Source organism: Tamandua tetradactyla, chromosome X (assembly GCF_023851605.1).
Source record: "Tamandua tetradactyla isolate mTamTet1 chromosome X, mTamTet1.pri, whole genome shotgun sequence".
NCBI lineage: Eukaryota > Metazoa > Chordata > Mammalia > Pilosa > Myrmecophagidae > Tamandua > Tamandua tetradactyla.
In genome coordinates this window covers 120,298,009-120,320,676 of record NC_135353.1, presented here as the reverse complement: position 1 = coordinate 120,320,676, position 22,668 = coordinate 120,298,009, and the positions used below count along the sequence as shown (strand labels likewise).

The 22,668-nt window shown below is 36.8% G+C and overlaps 1 protein-coding gene across 3 annotated transcripts in view; it reads left to right on the top strand.

The window, feature by feature from the left end:
* The window catches only part of CLCN5 (chloride voltage-gated channel 5), a 182,170-nt gene that overhangs the window by 94,670 nt on the left and 64,832 nt on the right, over window positions 1-22,668 (top strand). For all 3 annotated transcript variants that reach the window (XM_077145736.1, XM_077145737.1, XM_077145738.1), the window contains one exon: window positions 14,780-14,926. In XM_077145736.1, coding sequence (XP_077001851.1) covers window positions 14,780-14,926 — 147 coding nt within the window. The remainder of the gene's footprint in view (window positions 1-14,779; window positions 14,927-22,668) is intronic.

The following is a 22,668-nucleotide window of genomic DNA, read 5'->3' as shown; positions in this document are numbered from 1 at the left end:
CTGCTCCTTCTCTTACTTCCTTTCAATCTAAGTGTTGAGTGCTCATCTCAAGTATAATTGTCTCCGATCAATGATTCAAAGAGGGGTGGAGCCTTGCCTACATATAGAAGGACTAAGTGCTGGTATATCTCCTCTCTTGTCTTTTTGAGTTTGTATTGATATCTCTCCTGTGTTGAAACTCAGGCACTCTGTTGAGCGTTGGAGATAGAGTGATGGACAAAATTACTGGAGGTGCTTTCTAGTGGGCATCTTTAAGAGAATGACCTACATATGGATCTTCAGTGCAGAAGGGCACAAATACTGGGGGTGCCAAGGAGTGAGCCTTCCTACCCCCCCCCAATGAGTGCTGCTCCCACCCCATGCCCTCTGAGGATAGAGAGTTACACACATTCATGGAGAAGGTTCACTTACAGGATGCATAGGAGTTTGAGCTCATAAACAGTCCATTTTCTCCCATGCCCTGCATACAGGACTGTGAGTTTCCTTAAGATGTCTACCAAATAATCTTTTTGAATTGGGGTTGGTGGTGGTGAAGAGCAGGGGGCCCTTATTGCTGTTCTTATATGCACAGCACACAGTATGGGAAGGAGAACCTTTTATATCTTTATATTAGTTTATAGTCATCTATAAAAATATACTGTATCTTTCTCTGTCATTCTATTTCTATCTCTGTCTCCATCAGTCTCTCTTTGTGTTTCTCTTCACATACGGAACGCAGGTACCCCTGCTCAGCTCATTCGATTGTGTCTTTGTTACCAGGCATGAGTGTTTTCTCAATGCAATGCTCCAGCACAAGGATTTTGAGTGAGCCTTGTTTGACACAGATAAGTGCTAAGTACCCTTAGATCACTTTTCTCTCCCATTCTTTCATTTATTTCTTTGATAAATATTTATTGAGTGTTCACTGGGTGTTAGAGATGTAGTGGCTTTACTGTCTAGTGGGCTTATGGGAGAATCTTCATTGTGTCTATATGCTCAATGTGCTAGGAAATGGGCTTTCATTTTATTTCTCCTTTTACACAAAAAGGTGAATGTTCTTTTCTTTCTTTCTTTTTTTTCTTTTGGCAGACTATTGGAAGTATGTAGAAGATTAGATCCCCTTATTGCCTGTTAGGCACACATGGGCACCTGAGTGTGTCAGGGTGAGCCATCTTCTTATAAGCATATGGGGGTGCTTGCTATGTGTGTATACATACATGGTGTTCAGATACTTGAGCAATCTGTTTTAACAAGCCCTTCAGGTGATTCTGCGGTGTGTTAAAGTTTGAGAACCATTGGTCTAAAGTAACTTCAGTCATTCTTTAAATACTAGAAGATTTCTGCCTTCCACAGGATGATTTCTAGAGTCAGAATTTTCTTATGTGTATACTACCCTTTTGGTCTCCTTTGATTTTTACTTGGCTGTTTGCAGCTATCATTTCTATAACCTTTATCAGTGAACATCACTTTCTGTTCCCTTCTCTTCAATTTAATGCATGCATTCCCAAATATAAAATTTATTTCTTTGTTTTGATGCACAGAAATTAATCTGTTTTATCTCTTTCCATAATCTGAAATGTTGTCTCTATTGCACATCTGGGGTAGATTTGCTGTTCTTTGTTCTTTGGTACTGATTTTTTTAAAAAGCCAGAATTTATTGCAATGTGGTATGTATTATGACTCTACATTATCCATTTTTGTATCTAGCAATCCTTCAACTCTTAAAAAGTGATTCTTTTCTTATATTTATGTTTCTTCTGGTTTATCAGCTTCTGGTTTATCAGTATAAAAATGATTACGTTCTTATAATAGTTTGGATTCACTGCTAGAATCTCTATTCTCAATCCAACTTCATAAGGTTTGTTGTTTTTTTTTTTAAATTATTGCCCAAAAATATATCTGTTGCTGTTTGACCCTCCCTGAGTTTTTTTTCTTGAAATGTTAGTTATTTCCTTTTTAAATGCAATTTTATTGAGAAAAACTCACATACCATATAATCATCCAAAGTGTATAATCAGTGGTTCACACTATCATCATATAGTTGTGCATTCATCACTACAATCAATTCTTTTTAAAATTACAAATTATAAATTTATTAGTAATGACATTATTTTTATTAAGAACCTACTATGTGCCAGAAAGATCCATAGCTAGGCTGTAAGGCTAGCCACAAAAAGGGATGCGGTCCCAGAACGTCCAAGTACCTTGTATATACGCCTCCCACTGGGAGATGAGATTAAGGTAATGGACTATTGATTGGTGAGGTCCAAGGCCTGGATGGCTGATGAGCCAAAGACAAACTTCAGCGATAGTAGATGCTCACAGAAATTCGCGCCTAGTCCCACACCGCAGCGGCCATCTCGCTCAGGAGTTCCTCCACGACTGCAGGCAGCAGGGCCATGGCACCACAGGCCACTTCTCTGCACTCCTGAGGCACACGGTGGCTGCCACAGCCCAGCATGCAGCATTGATCTCTAGGCACATGCTCACTGCAGGGCCCACAATCAATTTTTTTTTAACATGGGCAGGCTCTGGGAATCAAACCCAGGTCTCTGGCATGGCAGGTTACAATTCTGCCACTGAGCCACCATTGCACCACCCACTACAATCAATTTTTGAACATTTTCATTACTCCAAAAAAGAAAGAATAAAAACAAAAAAGAACACCCAAAATATCCCATACCGCTTGTCCCTCTCTAGTGTTTATTCATTTCTTGTCTTTAGTTTTTTACTCATCTGCCCATACACTGGTTAAAGGAAGTGTCAACCACAAAGTTTTCACAATCACATGGTCACACTGTAAAAGCTGTATAGTTATACAGTCATCTTCAAGAATCAGGGCTATTGGATTACAGTTAAACAGTTTCAGGTATTTCCTTCTTGCTATTCTGATACACTAAAAACTAAAAAGGGATATCTATATAATGTATATAAACAAAAAACCTCCAGAAAGCCCTCTTGACTATTTGAAATCTCTCTGCCACTGAAACTTTATTTTGTTTCATCTTTCCTCCCCCTTTTGGTCAAGAAGGCTTTCTGGATATCAGAAAATGCCAGGACCAGGCTCATCCCTGGGAGTCATGTCCCCCATTGTCAGGAAGATTTACACCTTTGGGAGTCATGACCCATGTAGGGGAGAGGTTAATGAATTGACCCTTCCATAAGTTTTTTTTTTAATAGTTTTATTGAGATAGATTCATATACCATACACTCCATCCAAAGTATACAATCAGTGGTTCCCAGTATAATCACATAGTTATGCATTTATCGATCACCACAATCAATTCTAGAACATTTTCATTACTCCAGAAAAAAAAAATTCCCATACCCCTTATTCTCTCCCACCCCATTATTGACCCTTAGCATTGGTGTGGTACATTTGTTGCTATTGATGAAAGGATATTAAAATATTTCTGTTAACTATAGTCCGTAGCTTGTATTAGATGTATTTTCCTAATATACCGTTCTATTATTAACTCCTCATAGTGACATACATTTTTTTAACTTTTTTTATTAATTAAAAAAAATTAACAAAGCATTAAGATATCATTCCATTCTACATATACAATCAGTAATTCTTAACATCATCACATAGTTGCATATTCATCATTTCTTAGAACATTTGCATCGATTTAGAACAAGAAATAAAAAGACAACAGAAAAAGAAATAAAACTATAACAGAGAAAAAAAAAGATTATACATACCATACCCCTTACCCCTCACTTTCATTTATCACTAGCGTTTCAAACTAAATTTATTTTAACATTTGTTCCCCCTATTATTTATTTTTATTCCATATGTTCTACTCTTCTGTTGATATAGTAGCTAAAAGGAGCATCAGACACAAGGTTTCCACATTCACAGAGTCTCATTGTGAAAGCTGTATCATTGTTCAATCATCATCAAGAAACATGGCTACTGGAACACAGCTCTACATTTTCAGGCAGTTCCCTCCAGCCTCTCCACTACATCTTGAACAACAAGGTGATATCTACTTAATGAATAAGAATAACCTCCAGGATGACCTCTCAACTCTGGAATCTCTCAGCCATTGACACTTAGTCTCATTTCACTCTTCCCCCTTTGGTCGAGAAGGTTCTCTCAATCCCTTGATGTTAATTCTCAGCTCATTCTAGGATTTTTCTCAGTCCCTTGATGCTGAGTCTCAGCTCATTCCAGGATCTCTGTCCCACGTTGCCAGGAAGGTCCACACCCCTGGGAGTCATGTCCCACGCAGAGAGGGGGAGGGTGGTGAGACTGCTCATCATGTTGGCTGGAGAGAGAGGCCACATCTGAGCAACAAAAGAGGCTCTCTTGGGGGTGACTCTTAGGCCTAAATTTTAAGTAGACTTGACCTATCCTTTGTGGTGTTAAGTTTCATGTGAACAAACCCCAAGAGTGGGGGCTCAGCCTATAGCTTTGGTTGTCCACATTGCTTGTGAGAATATCAAGAATTCAACTTGGGGAAGCTGAATTTCTCCCCACTCTCACCATTCCCTGAAGGGGGCTTGCAAATACTTTTCCAGTCACTGATCAAATCACTCTGGGATTCATCGGGGCATCACTCTGGACAAACCAACAAAATCTCATGTCCTACCTGAGATTCCAAGTACTTATGACATTCAATCAAACTATCTACATGAGTTATATTAGGAAATGCTCTAGTCAAAATGTAAATTTTGTAACAAATAAACATTTTTTACTTTAGTCTCACACATAAGGTGACATTTTAAAGTATTAATTATCATCTATTTTCAGCACCCTGCAGTAATGACATTTCTTTCTTCTTCCTCATGCCAAAACATTTTTAAAATTTGTACATTGTACATTTCACTATTATTATTATACACTCTAGGCATTCCTAGATTATACCATCTCGATCTTTACCATCTATCTTTCTTTCTGATTTCATTTATGAGTGACATACGTTTGTTCTAGTTCATGAAAGAATAGCTTTGTATTTTTACTATTAATCACAGTTATTATTCACCACAGGGTTCATTATGTTATGAAGTCCCATGTTTTATCCTCTAGCTTTCCTTCAAGTGGCATACACAACCCTAAACTTCTCCTTTCAACCAAAATCACATAATTCAGTGCTGATAATAGTGCTCACGATAATGTGCTACCATCACCTCTATCCATTTCCAAGCATTTAAACTCAACCTAGTTAAATATTCTGTACACGTTAAGCTTCTGCTTAAGGCAGTATGGTTTTGAAATGTTTAACATTTCATTGGGATGGGTTTGTTTTCTCCCAAATTTCACCAATAAGGATAATTCTAATAGTTAATATTGTAGATATGTAGCACTGAAAGAATTTTTTTGGTGTAAGTTTTTCATTTTATAGATGGAATTTGAAGGCTCGGAAAGATGAAGTGATTTTCTAATGGCACATAGCTGTGGCATGGTGGAGGGTGGAACCCTTGCATGAACATCCTCTACATTGTCAAGTAATCCATATGTTTTAATTTGTTAAGCTGCCAGAATGCAATATACCATAAATGGAATAAGTTTTAAAAGAGAAATTTAATAGTTACAAGTTTACTGTTCCAGGGCTGTGAAGATGTCCAAATTAAGGCACCAGCAAGAGGGTCCCTTCACTCAAGAAAAGCCGATGGGTCAGGAACACCTCGGTTAACTGGGAAGGCACGTGGCTGACTTTTGCTGGTCCATTCCTCCCGGGCTCCATTGCTTTCAGCCTCTGTTCCTGTGGGGATTCCTCACTTTGCTTTTCCAGGGCTGGCTTTCATCTCTTCACTTCCCTTGGTGCTCTCCAGGTTCTGGCTTGCTTAGCATCTCATGGGAAGACACATGGCGATATCTGCTGGGCTCTGCCTGTGTCTAGGCATCTGCTCTCTCTGTAGGCACTCCAAGCATCTCCAAACATCCATGTCTTTGTCAACTCTGAAGCAACTGTTCTCCAAGCATCTGCATCTGAGATTTATTCAAAGTGTTTCCCCCTTTTAAAGGACTCCAGTAAACTAATCAAGATCCACCTTGAATGGGCAGAGTCACATCTCCATCTAACCCAAAGGCCACATCTAACAATTGGACATGCCACATCTTCCTGGAGATAATCTAATCTAAAGGTCATATCCACAGCTGGGAGTACCACTACTCCGTGGAGAGAATCTAATTAAAACAGTTTCTACCCTACAATATTGAATCAGAATTAAAGGATATGGCTTTTCTTGGGTACATAACAATTTCAAACCATGTCATTCATTTGTTTTTGACTCTGGAAGTCATGAATACTTTTGAAGAAAACTTGCAAAACACTCAAAAGTTTAGAAAAAAGAAAGTCATTAATCCCACATATCAGAGGTAATCAGGAGTCACATTTGGCCTATGGTTTTTTTCTCTGTTTTATATGTGTGTGTGATTATGAATGTTTTCCCAGTGCCATTAAAAGATCTTAGAAAGCATGATTTTTATCAGTTATATTATTATTTGCCCTATTTTGGAAGTAGAATTTGGCTTTGGGTTTTAATCCTGGCATTAGTCTCCATATAACTTTCCATTCCTGCCTTGGGCATCAGTCAACAAATTAGTAGACTGTGCATGTATGACACTTCTGATTGCAGCCTGATGGTTTGTTTAACTAATGACTGGTATGTAAATTGTTGTTATCCCTACTTAAGGAGACCTCCATAAAGTTGTAATGATTGTTTTGCTGCAGAAGATTAAAATCTGACAGGATAAGTTTGCCATATTTACATGTAAGAAAATACATAAACAAATATCATTGCCTATTTTTCTTAAATGAATTTCATTATCAATCTGCCAAGTTATATAAAGGATCCTGTGGGGACCTTAAATTAACATAAAGACGTAATACAATTCAAAATAGGGTCTTCTTTTTTTAGAAAATATTTTTATTGGGAAATATCCACCCACGTACAGTCCAATAGTATTTTAAAATCAATGGCTCACAATATCATCTCATAGTTGTATATTCATCGCCATGATCATTTTTAGAATATTTGCATCACTCTAGAAATAGAAAAAAAGAACTCATACATCCCATATTCCTTACCCCTCCCACTCATGGTCCCACAGTATTTCAATCTATCCAATTTTTACCCTTTATCTCCCCCATCATTTATTTATTTTTATCCCTTTTTTAAAAACTCATCTGTCCATAAAAATAGGGCCTTATTTCATTCTAAATTTAGACTTGCCAAATAAGAGCATGCTATATCTCTGTTGATTTATGTCTTCCTTTTTTCTGCTCTTCCAGTATTAAGTAATACTGTGTTTTGAGTGTAAACCTTGATTTATTAACTTATGGTTTAGGTATCTGTTATCGGTACATTATTTTATCATTGTATTTTCTAGTTTTAAGGTAATACATAGGAATGCAGATTTTTTGTATAGATTTTATAGTTTTTGAACGTGTTTATTATCTTCGGTTATTTTTAGCTGATACTCTTACAGGTGTATGGGTATGTATTCATGCAATCCAAACACTGGAGTATTGTATTTCTTCCTTTCCTCTGTACATTCTTCACTTTTTTCCGCCTAAAGTTTTTGTTTTCTCATGTGAAGTATCATTGGCAACAGGAAGTATCACTGTCCTCCTGGATGAAGAGGTATAATATTTTACTTCTTGATTTTAATGTAAATATTCTATATCATGTCAAGAAAGAAATCCTCCAAATGGAATATTTAAATTTTTTAATCCAGAGTAAATGTGAATTAAAAAAAAATCAGTTCTTGACCTCTGTTGAGATCACTATGGATTTTAAAATTTGTCACTGAATTTAATAAATTAGGTTGATAGTTTCCTTTGTGATACCAATCTTGAATTCCTGGAATAAACCCTCCTTTTTTTGTAGTAGATAAATCTTTCAATGTGGTGCTATATTCAATTTGTTAAAGTTGATGTAAAATTTTTGCATCTCTGTCCACAGTGAAAGTGAAGTATGAATTTATTAGTTATTGTCTGTCAGGTCTGATAAACTCTTATCCTTGATCCTTCAGGGCTCTTCTCTAGCTGTCATATTTATTACTTTCTTGAAAGCCTGTATGAGAGAATCTCTGAAGAATCTCTACAGCAAAATCAAGAAAAAGCTAATCTTCTAAGGGAAGATAGCATATTATTGTTTCTACTTTTATTTCTTTTAATATTTAAAGCTACTATTTTTCTTTTCTTTTACAAGTTATCTGCTAGTGTATTTTGCCACTTTATCTGTTGGGATTCAATTTTAATAATTTGAGCAATCTATTTATATATCAAGGCTAGAATTCCTTTGAGAAAATAATCTATAGAAAATGTTATAGTTTGTCATTTGACACTTTCAGCTGTCAGCATTGTCTCTTTTGACTGGATTGTCCTCTTCTTCTTTCTCACTGATAGTAGGTATTACCCTAGTTTAGTTTCTCTGTGCTGTTTTTTTCTCTAGTACAACAATTCTCAAAGTGCGGTCTGGGAGTACTTGATCTTTCAGGTGGTCTGCAAGGTCGTAACTGTTTTCATGTTAATATTAAGACAGTATTTGCTCTTTTCACTCTCATTTTCTCACAAGTATACCCTGAAGTTTTCCAGTGGCTACATGTCATGTGATGATACTGTTGTTCTTATGACTAATGGACAGAATCTAGCTGCCCTCTATTAAGCCAGACATTAAAGTGATTTGCAAAAAATGTAAAACAATGCCTTTCTTCTTACTAATTATTTTGGGGAAATATAGTTCTTTCTTTTTAAAAAATGTTATAGGGGGTTGAGTAGTGTTATATTTAAATAAATTAATAAATACCTATTTAAAACAGTTCTCGGTTTTAATTTCTAATGCAGTAAATATCTATAATTATAACCCATATAGGAAAAATGCTTTTTAGGGTCCTCAATATTTTAAAAGACTGTATAGGGTTCCTGAGATGAAAAACATTGACATTACTACTATAGTACTGCCTGCTCAGAGTCCTTATCCCTTCTCATAACTCCTGTTCATCTCTGAGAATGAAAACCGTTATCATGAGAAGCAGCACTATTATTTCTTCCTTGGACTTTTTACCTGCAATTCTAACAGCCGCTACCAGATGGAGAAGTTGCCCTGGGTTAAAGATTAGCCCATACCTCTCAAATAAGCACCTTCTGTGGTATCTCAGAAATTAACATCCAAGAGTTGCATTTCATTTCTTTTTCTCAAAATAAAGTAACAAACTGGAAATGTAATACAAATCATTTACTGAGCCCTTCAGGTGTTTGGGAGCTCAGATTTAAGTAATCCTCTTTCCAAGTAGCTCAAAGTATAGTGGGGAGACAAAAAGTGATTTTATATGTATACCAGTTCTTAGCACTTTCATTCTTATGCTTATGATCATTTTAATGTTTTATTTTTAATGACATGACAATACTCCTATCTTGGTAAATTGTATAAAGCCTCTCTTACTCCTTTCTCTTGCATTACCCCTTTTCTGCTTTTGCAGTATCTGGCATATATTTCTTACACAGAATGCCATGTGTAGCTTAGCAAATATTTCTGTGGGGCAAAAGTAAATAGAAAAGTTTATTACTTCTCTGTGCTTGTTAGCATTGAAATACATGATATGCTTTTTATTTTCATTGTAGGGGTCTTGTGTGTTAGCCGACCCACTGGTTTATATCTTTGTTTTTGTCAATGGGATATTGATTTAGTTGAACCATCACATGTTAGTGTTACTGGTAAAACAGAATTTCAATGTGGCTCTTCCCTTGATCTTAGTATAACTGTTGGTAAGGAGACACTTCTCCTTCCCTTTCTGCTCTCTGTCGTCCAACCCAAATCACGTACCTTGAAAGTAGAAGCACACTGCCTCTCTAGCACATTCCTCCTCTCTCTGTCTTCCTGCCCACTGCTGCCACATTTACCCCCTGAAATAGCATTTTTATCATGTTACTCCTCAAAAGCACAGTGATACAATTGGCTTTCCAAGTCCTTCATGATCTGTCTCTATCTATTTGCTCTTAGACATGTACCCAGTCCTCTAGTCAGACACAAATTCCAGCCTCATTCTTATCTCTTGGGCTTTGTCCATTTTGTTTCCAGAGCCTGGAAAGCCTTCTCTCCTCCACAAAATGGTCTCATTTTCTGAATGCCAGTTGCACCTTTAGTCTGACAGTTTTACATTTAGCCTATTGCACCTTTATTGTAATATTAATACTAGTGTAATTACATAATGTGAAGGCTTTTCCCCCCAACTAGATCATAGATTCCTTGAGAGTAGTGACTGAGTAGCAAGCTCTTTTTATATATCCAGTTCCTTCTCCTCCTCACATTGTGGAAGGTATACATTTATTGAGTGTAAGCTATAGAAATATGTTGACTGGATGTTAACCCATCCTCCTCAACTGGAATTCTTCTCAGTAAACATGTACTGAGCACCTACTCTGAAACAATGATGGAGTTGCTGGTACAACACCAATTGGGAAAGACATGGTGCAGCAATAAGACTTAGGTGGGAGAGATTACTTAATCAACATGGATGTCGGAACAAAAAGGGTGTTGAGGGAAAGAGCCTATGTGAACGGGGCCTAGATGAAATAAATGAAATTTCACCAGGCTGTAAAGATGGTGGAGGGGGGATTCCAGATAGAGCGACTGGCCTGAGCCAAAGCATGAAGGTGTTAAAGGCCTATTTGTTGTATAGCAAATTTGTGTCAGGAAATAAGTCTGTCAGAGTACATGGGGTGAAGATTTGAAACCCTAAATGCCATGCAAAGAAGTTTGACTCCCCAGTAGACAATGGGAAACCAGCCTATGATTTTAAGCAAAGGTGTGACAAAGGGCATGTGTCAACTGTGCATCAAAAATGTCAACCAAACATTTTTTCCTGATTATCTTCCTTCCTAGACCTCCATTGCAAGCTAGATCCTATATGTAATCCTCTAGTTGGGAAAATAAATCAAATCCCTCATTGCTTTCTTTGTTCCTGGCCTGCCCCAAATTCTAGCTGACCTCAGGCTTGTGGCCATCTGGTGGCTTAATTTATTCCAGATGTGCCGTTCTCCGGACTGACATGTCTTAGTGAAGGCCCATGGAGTTATGGAAAGAGCACTGGGCTTGATGTTCAACTAGACATGGGTTCAAATCTCAACTTTAAGAAACTTTAAATTGTCTCCTCATTATTTTCTTCTACTGATGTAATATTTTCCCTTGAACATTGTTATGTCTGCAAAGTAAAACCAAAGACTGTATCAGAACGGTTATCCACGGACAAATGTAAGTTGCAGTTTTATTGATTGTACTTTTTCCTTTATTGAATTCCTATTTATAGCATCTCTTTTGCTTGATTTACTTACTTCCAATTCTCTTTTGTTGACCCTTTCTTTCTATGCAGTTATTAAGGAACCAGTGAACCAGATAGCTGCTTCAGGAAATGTTTGAAATGAGGCAGCTCAATTTAGCTGGATTGTTCTGTGTCAGTGGGTTACAGGAAGGAAAGCTTAAGGTCCCTGTGGGGAAACTGAAACATTTTCCAGCTTCCCCTTTGTTGGGTCTTCATCTTGTAGTGTCATTATTTTGTTTTAGTGAATTCCCAGAACAGTAGGTACACCCATCTGAAAAATGACTGCAGGACACATTCCAAAGCTGAGCATAAATTCTTTTTGGACTCCCCATACTTTTTCTTCCTATGATTTGTGTGGCTAATGTAGAGTTGCTGGAACTGTGTATTTTAAATTATTTCCCGAATGAAACAAGGAACCAGTGGGGAGAGAGGGAAGGATTCTGCATTACTTTACAAATTTTCTTGCCTGTTTTCAGTGTTAGTCACTTTATGGAACTCATGAGCACTTAACAAATTTAAACTGAAAGAAAACTTCTTGAGTTGTACTATCTTATTAGACTCAGTTCTTCTCATCCACGAAAATGGGGCTTGTTTTCAGCCAAGATTTCTAGAAACCTAGAGTGCCTACTCTCGAGACTGAGCACTTTTCCTCGGTATACGTTCACTGAATATGGTAAATCCCAGAGTTAGACAGATAGTAATTGTAAATATTGATCCTGTTACCGCCTGCTATTACAAAGGGTAAATTGATGGGAGGGGTTGTGGGGACAGGAAACAAGTCTTGTTTGGATTTTATTTTATGTGTTTAGGTTAATGTTATTTCCATTGTTTTTCATTTTCCTCTTGTTGAGTTTGAAATAGTATTAGGTGGAGTTCTTGGAAATTCAGGATTGAAACTTGAAGAAGAGATGAGAGCTGGAGATAGTAGATTTGCTTAAAGGATAAAATAAAGTTTAAGGCTGGGAGGGAGCTGTTATTTCAGTCAGGTAGAAGCTAAGATCCAGTACAGTGCAGTGGCTGGTTGTTTTTGTTTTGTTTTTAATTGTAAAGGCAGTTCTTTCTGGAAGACAAGAGGGAACACAGAGAGAGGTTCAGGATTTCCTGTGTGTTGTTAGTAATAGGAAAAAAAAAACTGCTAACCATCCTGTTTTAGATTAGGTTCCCTAGAAGCAGAAGCTGAGACAGGGAATTTTGTGTAAGTACGCTGTTGAGGGAGTGCTCTCAGGAGAAGGGGTGAAATGGAAGCAAGATAGAGAAGGGGAAGAAGCCCAGGAAGGAGGAAGGATTTTGTGAGCCGCGGAGGTGCTTGGCTGAAGCTGCAAATTAAGAATTCTTAGTATCCTAGGACATTTGACGCACATGGCAGAGTTAGAATTTTGAAGTAGAGAAAAATGTTTTATGGTCAGTAATTTTGTGCATTATTAGTACCTTAGGGTAAATATGTCCCCTTCCCTGTTTGAACAGGTTGTCATGTAAACATAATAATGTTCCAGTGTAACTTTCTGTATAGCTCACGTTTGTACCAACTTCAAGGTGTTCGTGCATACTAAAGAAGGATATTGAGACTGCATTTCTTGTATTTATTTTCATCCTTATCCCTAAAAGATAGAAAGGTTTCCGTTGGAAGAGTATCTGTTCTCTTGGTTTCAACCATTACATTGATATTGATAACTGCCAAATCTTGGCCTTCTAATCTTCATCTCATCTTGCCTTTCAACCCAACATAATGTTTGCCTCTGTTTCTCCATTCCAGAATGATTTGTAAATGTCACTCACATTTCACTCAGGTTGAGTTCTTTTTTTTAAATATTTTTATTGACAAATCTTCACACACATACAGTCTATACATGGTGCACAATCAGTGGCTCACAGCATCATCACATTATTGTGTATTCATCACCATGATCATTTTTAGAACACTTGTATCACTCCAGAAAAAAGAAATAAAAAGAAAAAAAAAAACTCATACATCTCTCCCTCTCATTGACCACTAGTATTTCCATCTACCCAATTTATTTTGCCCCTTATCCTCCCTATTATTTATTTTTTATTCACATGTTTTTACTCATCTGTCTATACCCTGGATAAAATGAGCTTCAGACACAAGGTTTTTACAATCATACAGACACATTGTAAAGGTTATATAGTTATACAATAGTCTTCAAGAATCAAGGCTACTGGAACACAGCTTAACAGTTTCAGGTACTTCCCTCCAGCCACTACAATACACCATAAACTAAAAAGGGATATCTAGATAATGTCTGAGAATAACTTCCAGGATAACCTCTTGACTCTGTTTGAAATCTCTCAGCCACTGAAATTTTATTTCGTCTCATTTCTCTCATCCCCCTTTTGGTCAAGAAGGCTTTCTCAGTCCCATGATGCTGTGTTCCAGTGAATCCCAGGAGTTCTGTCCTACAGTGCAAGGGAGATTTACACCCCTGGGAGTCATGTCTCACATAGGGAGGAGGGCAATGAGTTCACCTGCTGAATTGGCTTAGAGAGAGAGTCCATATCTGAGCAACAAAAGAAGTTCTCTGGGGGTGACCCTTAGGCATAATTGTAAGTAGGTTTAGCCTATCCTTTGCAGAAATAAGTTTCATATAAACAGCCCCCAAGATCGAGGGCTCAGCCTATTGATTTGACCATCTCCACTACTTGTGAGAATATCAAGAATTCTCCAAATAGGAAAGTTGAATATTTCCTTCAGGTTGGTTTCTTTATCACAAATGAAATATTGTGAAAATGAGCACATGACTTGAAGCCTAACATTTTTAAAACACTAACTGTGTAACCTTGGGCAAAGTACTAGACTTTTTTTTTTTTTTTTTTTTTTTTTTTAAAGGAAAGACAGAGAGAAGGAAGGAAGGATAGAAGGAAGGAAGGAAGGAAGAAAGGGAAACATCTTTAAACATTTTCTTGTTTTATTGTATTCTGTTTCTCCAGTACTAGACTTTTTGAGCTTCAGTTTCCTCATTTGCACTGGGAGTCATCATGCCACCATATAGAAATATTGTGAAAATTAAACGGAAGAATTTTTGAGTAAAAATTATAGTCTGAAGATATACACTTAGGATGTAGAAACTTTTTTATCTTTAATTTCAGATTATTGAGCAGAGAATAACATTGAATGATACAATATACTTCTTTTACCCTTGCGTCAATCATCCCATATTTCTGTGCATCTATATTGTGTTAGGATCTCTGGGAGAGTCACAGGCACAGGATAATGTTTCTCCATTACCAGATGGCCATCAAATTTCTCAATATTGGTGTCTAGTTTATATTTAATTGATTATTTGGGAACTACTATGATTTTTGTACACATCCCCTAAACTGGTTTTGAAAACTGTTATTTACTACATGGTAAGGCTAGAGGTACATTACATCTTGAGGGTAACTGAATATATTAAGTAATTTTTAATTCTATATTGTTAAAGTAAGAACGTGAAGGAAGTCATACGACTAAGTTATAAGGGGCTTAGAAGTCATTTTAATAAGCCCCATATTTTTCTTTCTGCATAGGAGCCATGGATAACAGAGGCTTTCGCCAGGGAAGTTTTAGTAGCTTCCAGAGCAGCACCAGTGATGAAGACTTAATGGACATTCCAGGGACAGCTATGGATTTCTCCATGAAAGATGATGTTCTTCCCTTAGACCAAGAAATAGAAGGTATTATTACTGCTAATGACATTTTATCATTTTGACTGTTATTTTTAATTTATATACAGTAAAATTAATTTTTTCCTGTTGTACAGTCCTATGAGTTTAAAAATATACATAGATTTTTGTAACCACCATTACAGAACAATTCCAGTGCCCAGAAGAATTCTGCCACCCTGCCCTTTTGCAGTCAGACTCTCCCCCACCCCAACCCCTGGTAGCTACTAATTATTCTCGGTTCCTATAGTTTTTTATTTTTGATAATGTCATGTACATGGAATCAATAGTATCTCATCTTTAGAGACTGACTTCTTTTACTCAGCATAATGCCTTGGAGATTCATCTAATTTGTTGCATGTACCAATAGCTCATTCATTGCTAGGTAATATGCCCAGGAGTGTGACTGCTGGGACAATGGTAAATAAATGTTTAACTTTCTAAGAAACTGCCAGACCATTTCCAGAGTGGCTGTACAATTTTGCATTCGAACCAGCAATAGGTGAGTCCCAGTTGCTCCACATCCTTGATGGCCTTTGGTATTGTCAGTAATTTTTATCCTGGCCGTTCTACTAACTGTGTAGTAGTAGTGTCTCATCTCTAGGTTTAATTTGCATTTCCCAAAATGACTAATGATATTGAACATTATTTCATGTGCTTATTTGCCATCCTTATATACTCATATTTCTTTGATGAAATATCTGCACAAATTCTTTTTCCTTTTTATACTTGTTTTTTTTAATTAGCTGAAATACATCTCTAAAGGAAAAATCCCTAATCTATTTGTTACCCAGTTATGTCATTCTTTTATATGACTGCATACAATTTCATGGTATGGCTGAATAATAGTTTATTTAACTAACCATCTATTTATACACATTTCATTTGTTTCCAGTCTTTTGTTATTACAGACATACTGCAATGATCAATCTTTTATGTCTGTGTGTGTGTGTATTATATATGTATGTGTATGTTTGCGTATACACCTTTTTCCTCTGTTTTTTTAAAATATTTTTATTGACAAATCTTCACACACATGCAGTCCATACACAGTGTACAATCAGTGGCTCACAATCTCATCACATAGTTGTGTATTCTTCACCATGATCATTTTTAGAACATTTGCATAACTCCAGGAAAAGAAATAAAAAGAAAAAAGAAAATACTCATACATCCCATACCCCTTACCTCTCCCTCTCATTGTCCTCTAGTATTTCAATCTACCCAATTTATTTTACCCCTTATCCCTGTATTATTTATTTATTTATTATCCATATTTTTTTTACTCATCTGTCCATACCCTGGATAAAAGGAGCACCAGAGACAAGGTTTTCATAAGCACACAGTCACATTGCAAAAGCTATATAGTTATATAATAGTCTTCAAGAATCAAGGCTACTGGAACACCACTCAACAGTTTCAGGCCACTCCATTACACCACAAACTAAAAAGGGATATCTATATAATGCATAAGAATAACCTCCAGGATAACCTCTTTCAGCCACTGAAATTTTATTTTGTCTCATTTATCTCTTCCCCGTTTTGCTCAAGAAGGCTTTTTCAATCCCATGATGCTGGGTCCTGGTGAATCCCTACAGTTCTGTCCCACATTTCCAGGGATTCACACCCCTGGATGTCATGTCCCACGTAGGGAGGGAGGGCAGTGAGTTCACCTGTCGAGTTGGCTCAAAGAAAGGCTACATCTGAGCAACAAAAAAGGTTCTCTGGGGGTGACCCTGAGGCCTAATTTTAAGTAGGTTTAGGCTATCCTTTTCAGGCAAAAGTTTCACAGGGGCAAACCCCAAGAGTTTGCCCCAAGAGTGAGGGCTCGGCATATTGGTTTTGTTGTCCCCACTGCTTGCGCAGAAATACTCCAAATGGGGAAGTTGACAGTTTCCTACTTTCTCTCCAGTCCCCTAAGGGAACTTTGGAAATACTTCTTTATTCACTGCTCAAATTACTCTGAGTTTATATATACCTTTAAGTACAAAAGCTTTTCTGTATCATTGGTATATGAAAGTATTTATTTCTTCACAATTTAGCTAGTGCTGAATATTATCATTCATTTTCATCTTTACCAATATGATAGGTATAAATAAATCCCATTTTTGTTTTAGTTTTCTTTTTTCTTTTTTTTTCTTAATGAGGATGGAACATATTAGAATTGTTTATTATCCATGTTAATTTCTTTTTTCTGGAAGTTTCCTGTTCATATGTTTTCCCTACTTCTTTTGATTATCTTATTTATTCATAGAAACCTTTCATATATTGTCATTAACTCTTTGTCTGATATAGGTTGAATATATTTGTTTCTATTTCTTTTGTCTTTTTTAACTTTCTGTTGACAAATATTTTAAATGTTTATATAGCCAGATATATATGGCCCTTTCCCTTTATGATTTGAATTTCATGGACTGTACCACTTTAAATTTCTGTAATTACATTAAAAATGCTACTGGGGGCGGGCCACGGTGGCTCATCAGGCAAGGATGCTTGCCTGCCATGCCAGAGGACCCAGGTTCGATTCCCATGTAAAAAAAAAAAAATACTACTGGTTCTCAGTTGATAGGGATTGTCATTCTCAAGGAAAGCCAGAGATCAAGGAACTACTGTCAGAATTCATTATTTAGAATATTCATATTAAGAGCATATGAAATGGCAGATACTTTTCTAGATTTTAGGAATTAGCAAGGCTTTAACACACCATCCCTGTCTTTAGGAAGTTGATTCTAGCTAGCTAAACAGATATATAAATACTTATGATAGTACTTACCTCAGAGTTTTTTATGAGGATTGTGCTGGTTTGAAATGACTTTTGTACCCTAGAAAAGCCATGTTTTAATCCTAATCCCATTTAGTAAAGGCAGCCATTTCTTCTAATCCCTATTCAGTATTGTATGTTTGAAACTGTAATTAGATCATCTCCCTGGAGATGTGATTTAATCAAGAGTGATTGTTAAGCTGCATTAGGTGGAGGCGTGTCCCCACACATTTGATTATTTTACTGGAATCCTATAAAAGAGGAAACATTTTGGAGAATAAGAGATTCAGAGAAAGCAGAGCAGAATGACATATCCATGAGAAGCAGAGTCCACCAGCCAGTAACCTTTGGAGATAAAGAAGGAAAATGCCTCCTGGGGAGCTTCATGAAACAGGAACCCAGGAGAAGAAGCTAGCAGATGACACCGTGTTCGCCATGTGCCCTTCCATATGAGAGAGAAGCTCTGACTGTTCACCATGTGCCTTCTCACTTGAGAGAGAAACCCTGAATTTCATCAGCCTTCTTGAACCAAGGTATCTTTCCCTGGATGCCTTAGATTGGACATTTCTATAGACTTGTTTTAATTGAGACATTTTCCCAGCCTTAGAACTGTAAACTAGCAACTTATTAAATTCCCCTTTTTAAAAGCCATTCTGTTTCTGGTATATTGCATTCTGGCAGCTAGCAAACTACAACAAGGATTAAATGAGATAATACACATAAAGTACCTGCTATAGAGCTAAGTGCTCAATGAAATGTTAGATGTCATTATATAATATAATACCCTGTATTATAAACACTATATGAACTTAATGGAGAAACACTGTGTGTATGTCTGTGCCTTTGTCTGAAAAGGAATGGAGAAGTTTTCACAGAAAAGGTAATGGCAGAGGGTAAAGGTAATTACAGAGGTAAGGTAAAGGTAATTACCTGTAAAGGTAATTTACAGAGATATCAGCAGGCATAATAAACAGAAGTATAAAATGGTAGAACATAAGCCCAAATAAGTAAGTTGTGGCATTGAATGTCATGCTAAGAAGTTTGGATTAACCTCTTTCATCCATTCATTCAGCAAGTAGTTTTGAACACCTGCTATGAACCAGGCATTATTTACAGATACTGGGGTACAGTGGTGGGATTAAAACAGATAAGGTCCAAGTTGACTTAGAATTTAGAGTCTTGTTGGGGAAGACAGTGAATAAGAAAATTAATACATTACCTAGTTAATTTCCCAATGTGATAAGTGCTTGGAAGGAAATAAACTAAACATTAGAAAATGACTGGGGCATAAACTTTAGTTAGGATGGTCAGAGAAGGCCTGAGGAGATGACACAACTTGGGATAGACATATCAATGTAAAAAGCACAGCATAAAAAAGAGGAAAATGTAAAAAAAATTGCCTAGGGCAGATATGTCAGGAAAGCCGCAATAGGAGATAGCCCCTGAATTTAAAGTTTGTAAAAGAAAGGTACTCATGGTTTGATATTTAGTGGGTTTTCATATTTTCCTGCTTCTCATAAAAGGGAAATGTTAATATATTACTTCTCTTGATATATAATAATATAATACTAGTGAATCAATTATACCAACCACTTGCTCTGGTGAATAGTCAGTTAGGTTGTCTATAAACTTAAACTGGCTACCTTTACTTCAAACTTCAGTCTAAACCAGAATTTGTTATCCTCATTGCCTCTGATAGAAAATTGTTGCATATAGGATCCATGTCACCAAAATACTTTTTGTTTGTTTATGTTGCCCTCAGTACATGATTGGGGCAAGTCCATTATTCCCATTTAATACACTACAAAAAATTGAGGCAGAACAAGATTTTGATATTGTGTATGATTGTAAATGTGTTTTTGTATATGGATTGCCCCTCACCACTTTTCATTGGTCTTTACAAGAGAATTCCTGCTGTGGTTTACAAGGTATTACCATAAAATAATGAGGCTGGTTTCCATGAGCCATGCAGGAAAATCAGTCCCTTTATTATGTCCTAATAGTGATATAATTTTCTTGCTTTGCTTTTTTTTCTTACCTTATTTAATTGTATTCACATGGAACTTCTTAACAAAGGCAACAACAGAAAAGTCCTTAGTATTTGGTTGTGAAACTTTTCATCAATGCCTACATTTTGTACCAGGCGAAAAGATTTAGTACAGTCTTTTTGTACTAAAAAAATTTGATAGAAGGAACTTGAAAGGCAGTAAAAGTGGTTTTTGTTTTCCAGATGGCTAGAGTAGAGAGACTGATTCATGAGGAAAGAATAAGTAAACTATGCATGGCATGGTTAAATGCTTCTGAGGTAGTATTATAGGAGTCTGTAAATTAGAAGAAACATAAACATGGGGATCTAAATGAAGTGGAAGGAGAGGAAAATAGAAAAAGGGTTTGAGTAACAGAAAAATATTCAGAACTGTTCTCATAGTCCGTTTGTTTTCACTTGCCTGCTTCTGCAGCCTAGACCTCATGGTCAGCAATTCATTCATTCATTCAGTAATTATGGAGCTCCAGATATGAGTCTCACACTATACGTTTTAGTAATGCTCTTCAATTCCTTTCTTTCTCTTACCAACTTGTCTTTCTATCTAGCGTGCTTTACTACTCCCTATTAGTGGAATGAGGAGACATTTCTGGCAGAGAGCAACAAAGGTAAAGGTACAGCAGCTTTTTTATTCAAGGAACACAGAGTCTGCAGCTCTTAGGCTGAAGGCATCCTGGTCGGGATGGTGGTAGCAGATGGAGCAGGAGGGAAGACAGCAAAGGATAGGGGTGAAGATCTAGTTAGAAGTCCAGGTGGGGTCCAGATTATATACGCTTTTGGATCTTATCCTGTAGCCAAGGAGTCACCAAATGATTTAATAGCAGAGGAATGATATGATCAGATTGTTCTTGACACGGAGAATTTACGGCAGTGTGGAGGATAAATGGAGGGTAGAGTAGGTTGGATCCTGGGATACCTTTTAAACTATTATTTTTTCTAGGAAAAAGATGTAAAAGCCTTATTAAGACAGTGGGAATGGAGAAAAAGGAATGGTAAGTTCTAGAAGGATTTCAGAGGAATTTATAGGACTAACTAGATGTGGAGAATAAAAGAGAAAAGGGTCGTGGATGACTTCAAAGCACAGTCATAGTATGGGGTGAGATTCTATTTCCCCTGCCATGTCAGAATGTGCCTGTACCTCCCCCTGCCAAATCTCGACATAACCTCCCAACATCCCAGAAGAGAAAAAAAAATCTTAATTTTCAAGTGTGGTAGAATGAAAAATATGATGGTACATGAAATCCACCAAGTAAATTGTGAAATTCTGTTTATTATGCTATACTGTAAATATCAATTTTCCTTCAGATAGAAATTTAAAACAAATGTACTTTTTCTCCTCCACATAGTATTTTGGAATCTACCATCCTCATAACACTCAAACTTCCCTAAAGACTTAGCCTGAAACAATGGCAATTGTTACTGCTGCTTTCTTCTTTCTTTCTTTCTTTTTTTTTTTTTCAACATGGGCAGGCACCTGGAATCAAACCTGGGTCTCTGGCATGGCAGGTGAAAACTCTGCCTTCTGAGCCACCGTGGCCCACCCGTTATTGCTGCTTTTTGAGCTGGAAAAACAGTGAGTCTTAGCAAAAGCTTGGTAGGGCCATGAACCACACCAGTTATTTATGCTGAACCTTTAATATAAGATGTATGATTATGGCCACTGGCTTTAAAGGCTTCCTTTAGGTTACTTAATAGGAAAATGTCTGTTTAGATTTTAGACTTTCATCATCTAATATTTTCTCCACTTATTTTTTTATTAACTCAAGTCCCTATTTTATTCAGATTTATTTAGTTTTTACCTAATGTCCCATCCAGGATACCACATTTAGTTGTTATGTCTCCTGAGAGTCTTCTTGGCTGTGATATTTTCTCAATTTTTTTCTTGTTTTTCATGTCCTTGCCAGTTTTGAGGAGTATTGGTTACGTATTTTGTAGAATGCCCCCTATTGGAATTTGTCTGATGCTTTTCTCATGATTAGATTGGGGTTATGGGATTTGGGGAGGAAGACTACAGAGCTAAGGTGCCATTTTCATCACATCATATTAAGGGTACATGCTATCAACATGACTTGTCATGTTGATATATTTTTTTTAAGAAATATTTTTATTGCCAAACTTAAACAAACATTTTTTTCTTTGTTTTTCATAATCACACAGTCACATTGTAAAAGCTATATCCTTATACAATCATCTTCAAGAAACATAGCTACTGGAACACAGCTCTACAGTTTCAGGTGCTTCCCTCTAGCCACTCTAATACATCATAAACTAAAAGGGGGGATATCTATAAAATGCATAAGAATAAATTCTCCAAGTTCACTCATTAATGTTAATTCATAACAGTGAGATCATATAGTATTTGTCCTTTTGTTTCTGGCTAATTTCACTAAGCATAATGTCCTCAAGGTCTACCCACATTGTTACATGCTTCATGACTTTATTCTGTCTTACAGCTGCGTAATATTCCATTGTATGTCATGTTGATATTAACCTTGATCACCTGGCTGAGGTGGTATTTGTTAGGTATATCCACTATAAAGTGAGTCTCTTTCACCCTTTTCCATACTGTACTCTGAAAGGAAGTTCCTGTGCACAGCCTGCATTTAAGGACTAGGAAGTGAGATTCCATCTCTTTGAGGGTGAAGTATCTACAAAAATTATTTGTAATTTTTCTGCATGGGAGATGTGTCTAGTCTCATATTTATTTAGCCACTTATTGATATCGGTTTGGACTCATTTATTTCATGCTTTGGGCTACAATCCATTATGTTGTGCACAAGGTGTTCTACTTTGACTATTGAGAGCTCTTTGTGCTTCTGATTCCAGTGGCTTCCTCTGTGGGCCTTCATATAGCTTCTCCAGGGCAAAACTCTGGGTTCTGGCTTGCTTAGTGGCTAATGGGACAGCACATGGCAATATCTGCTGGGCTCCTCTCCCAGCTTCTGGTTT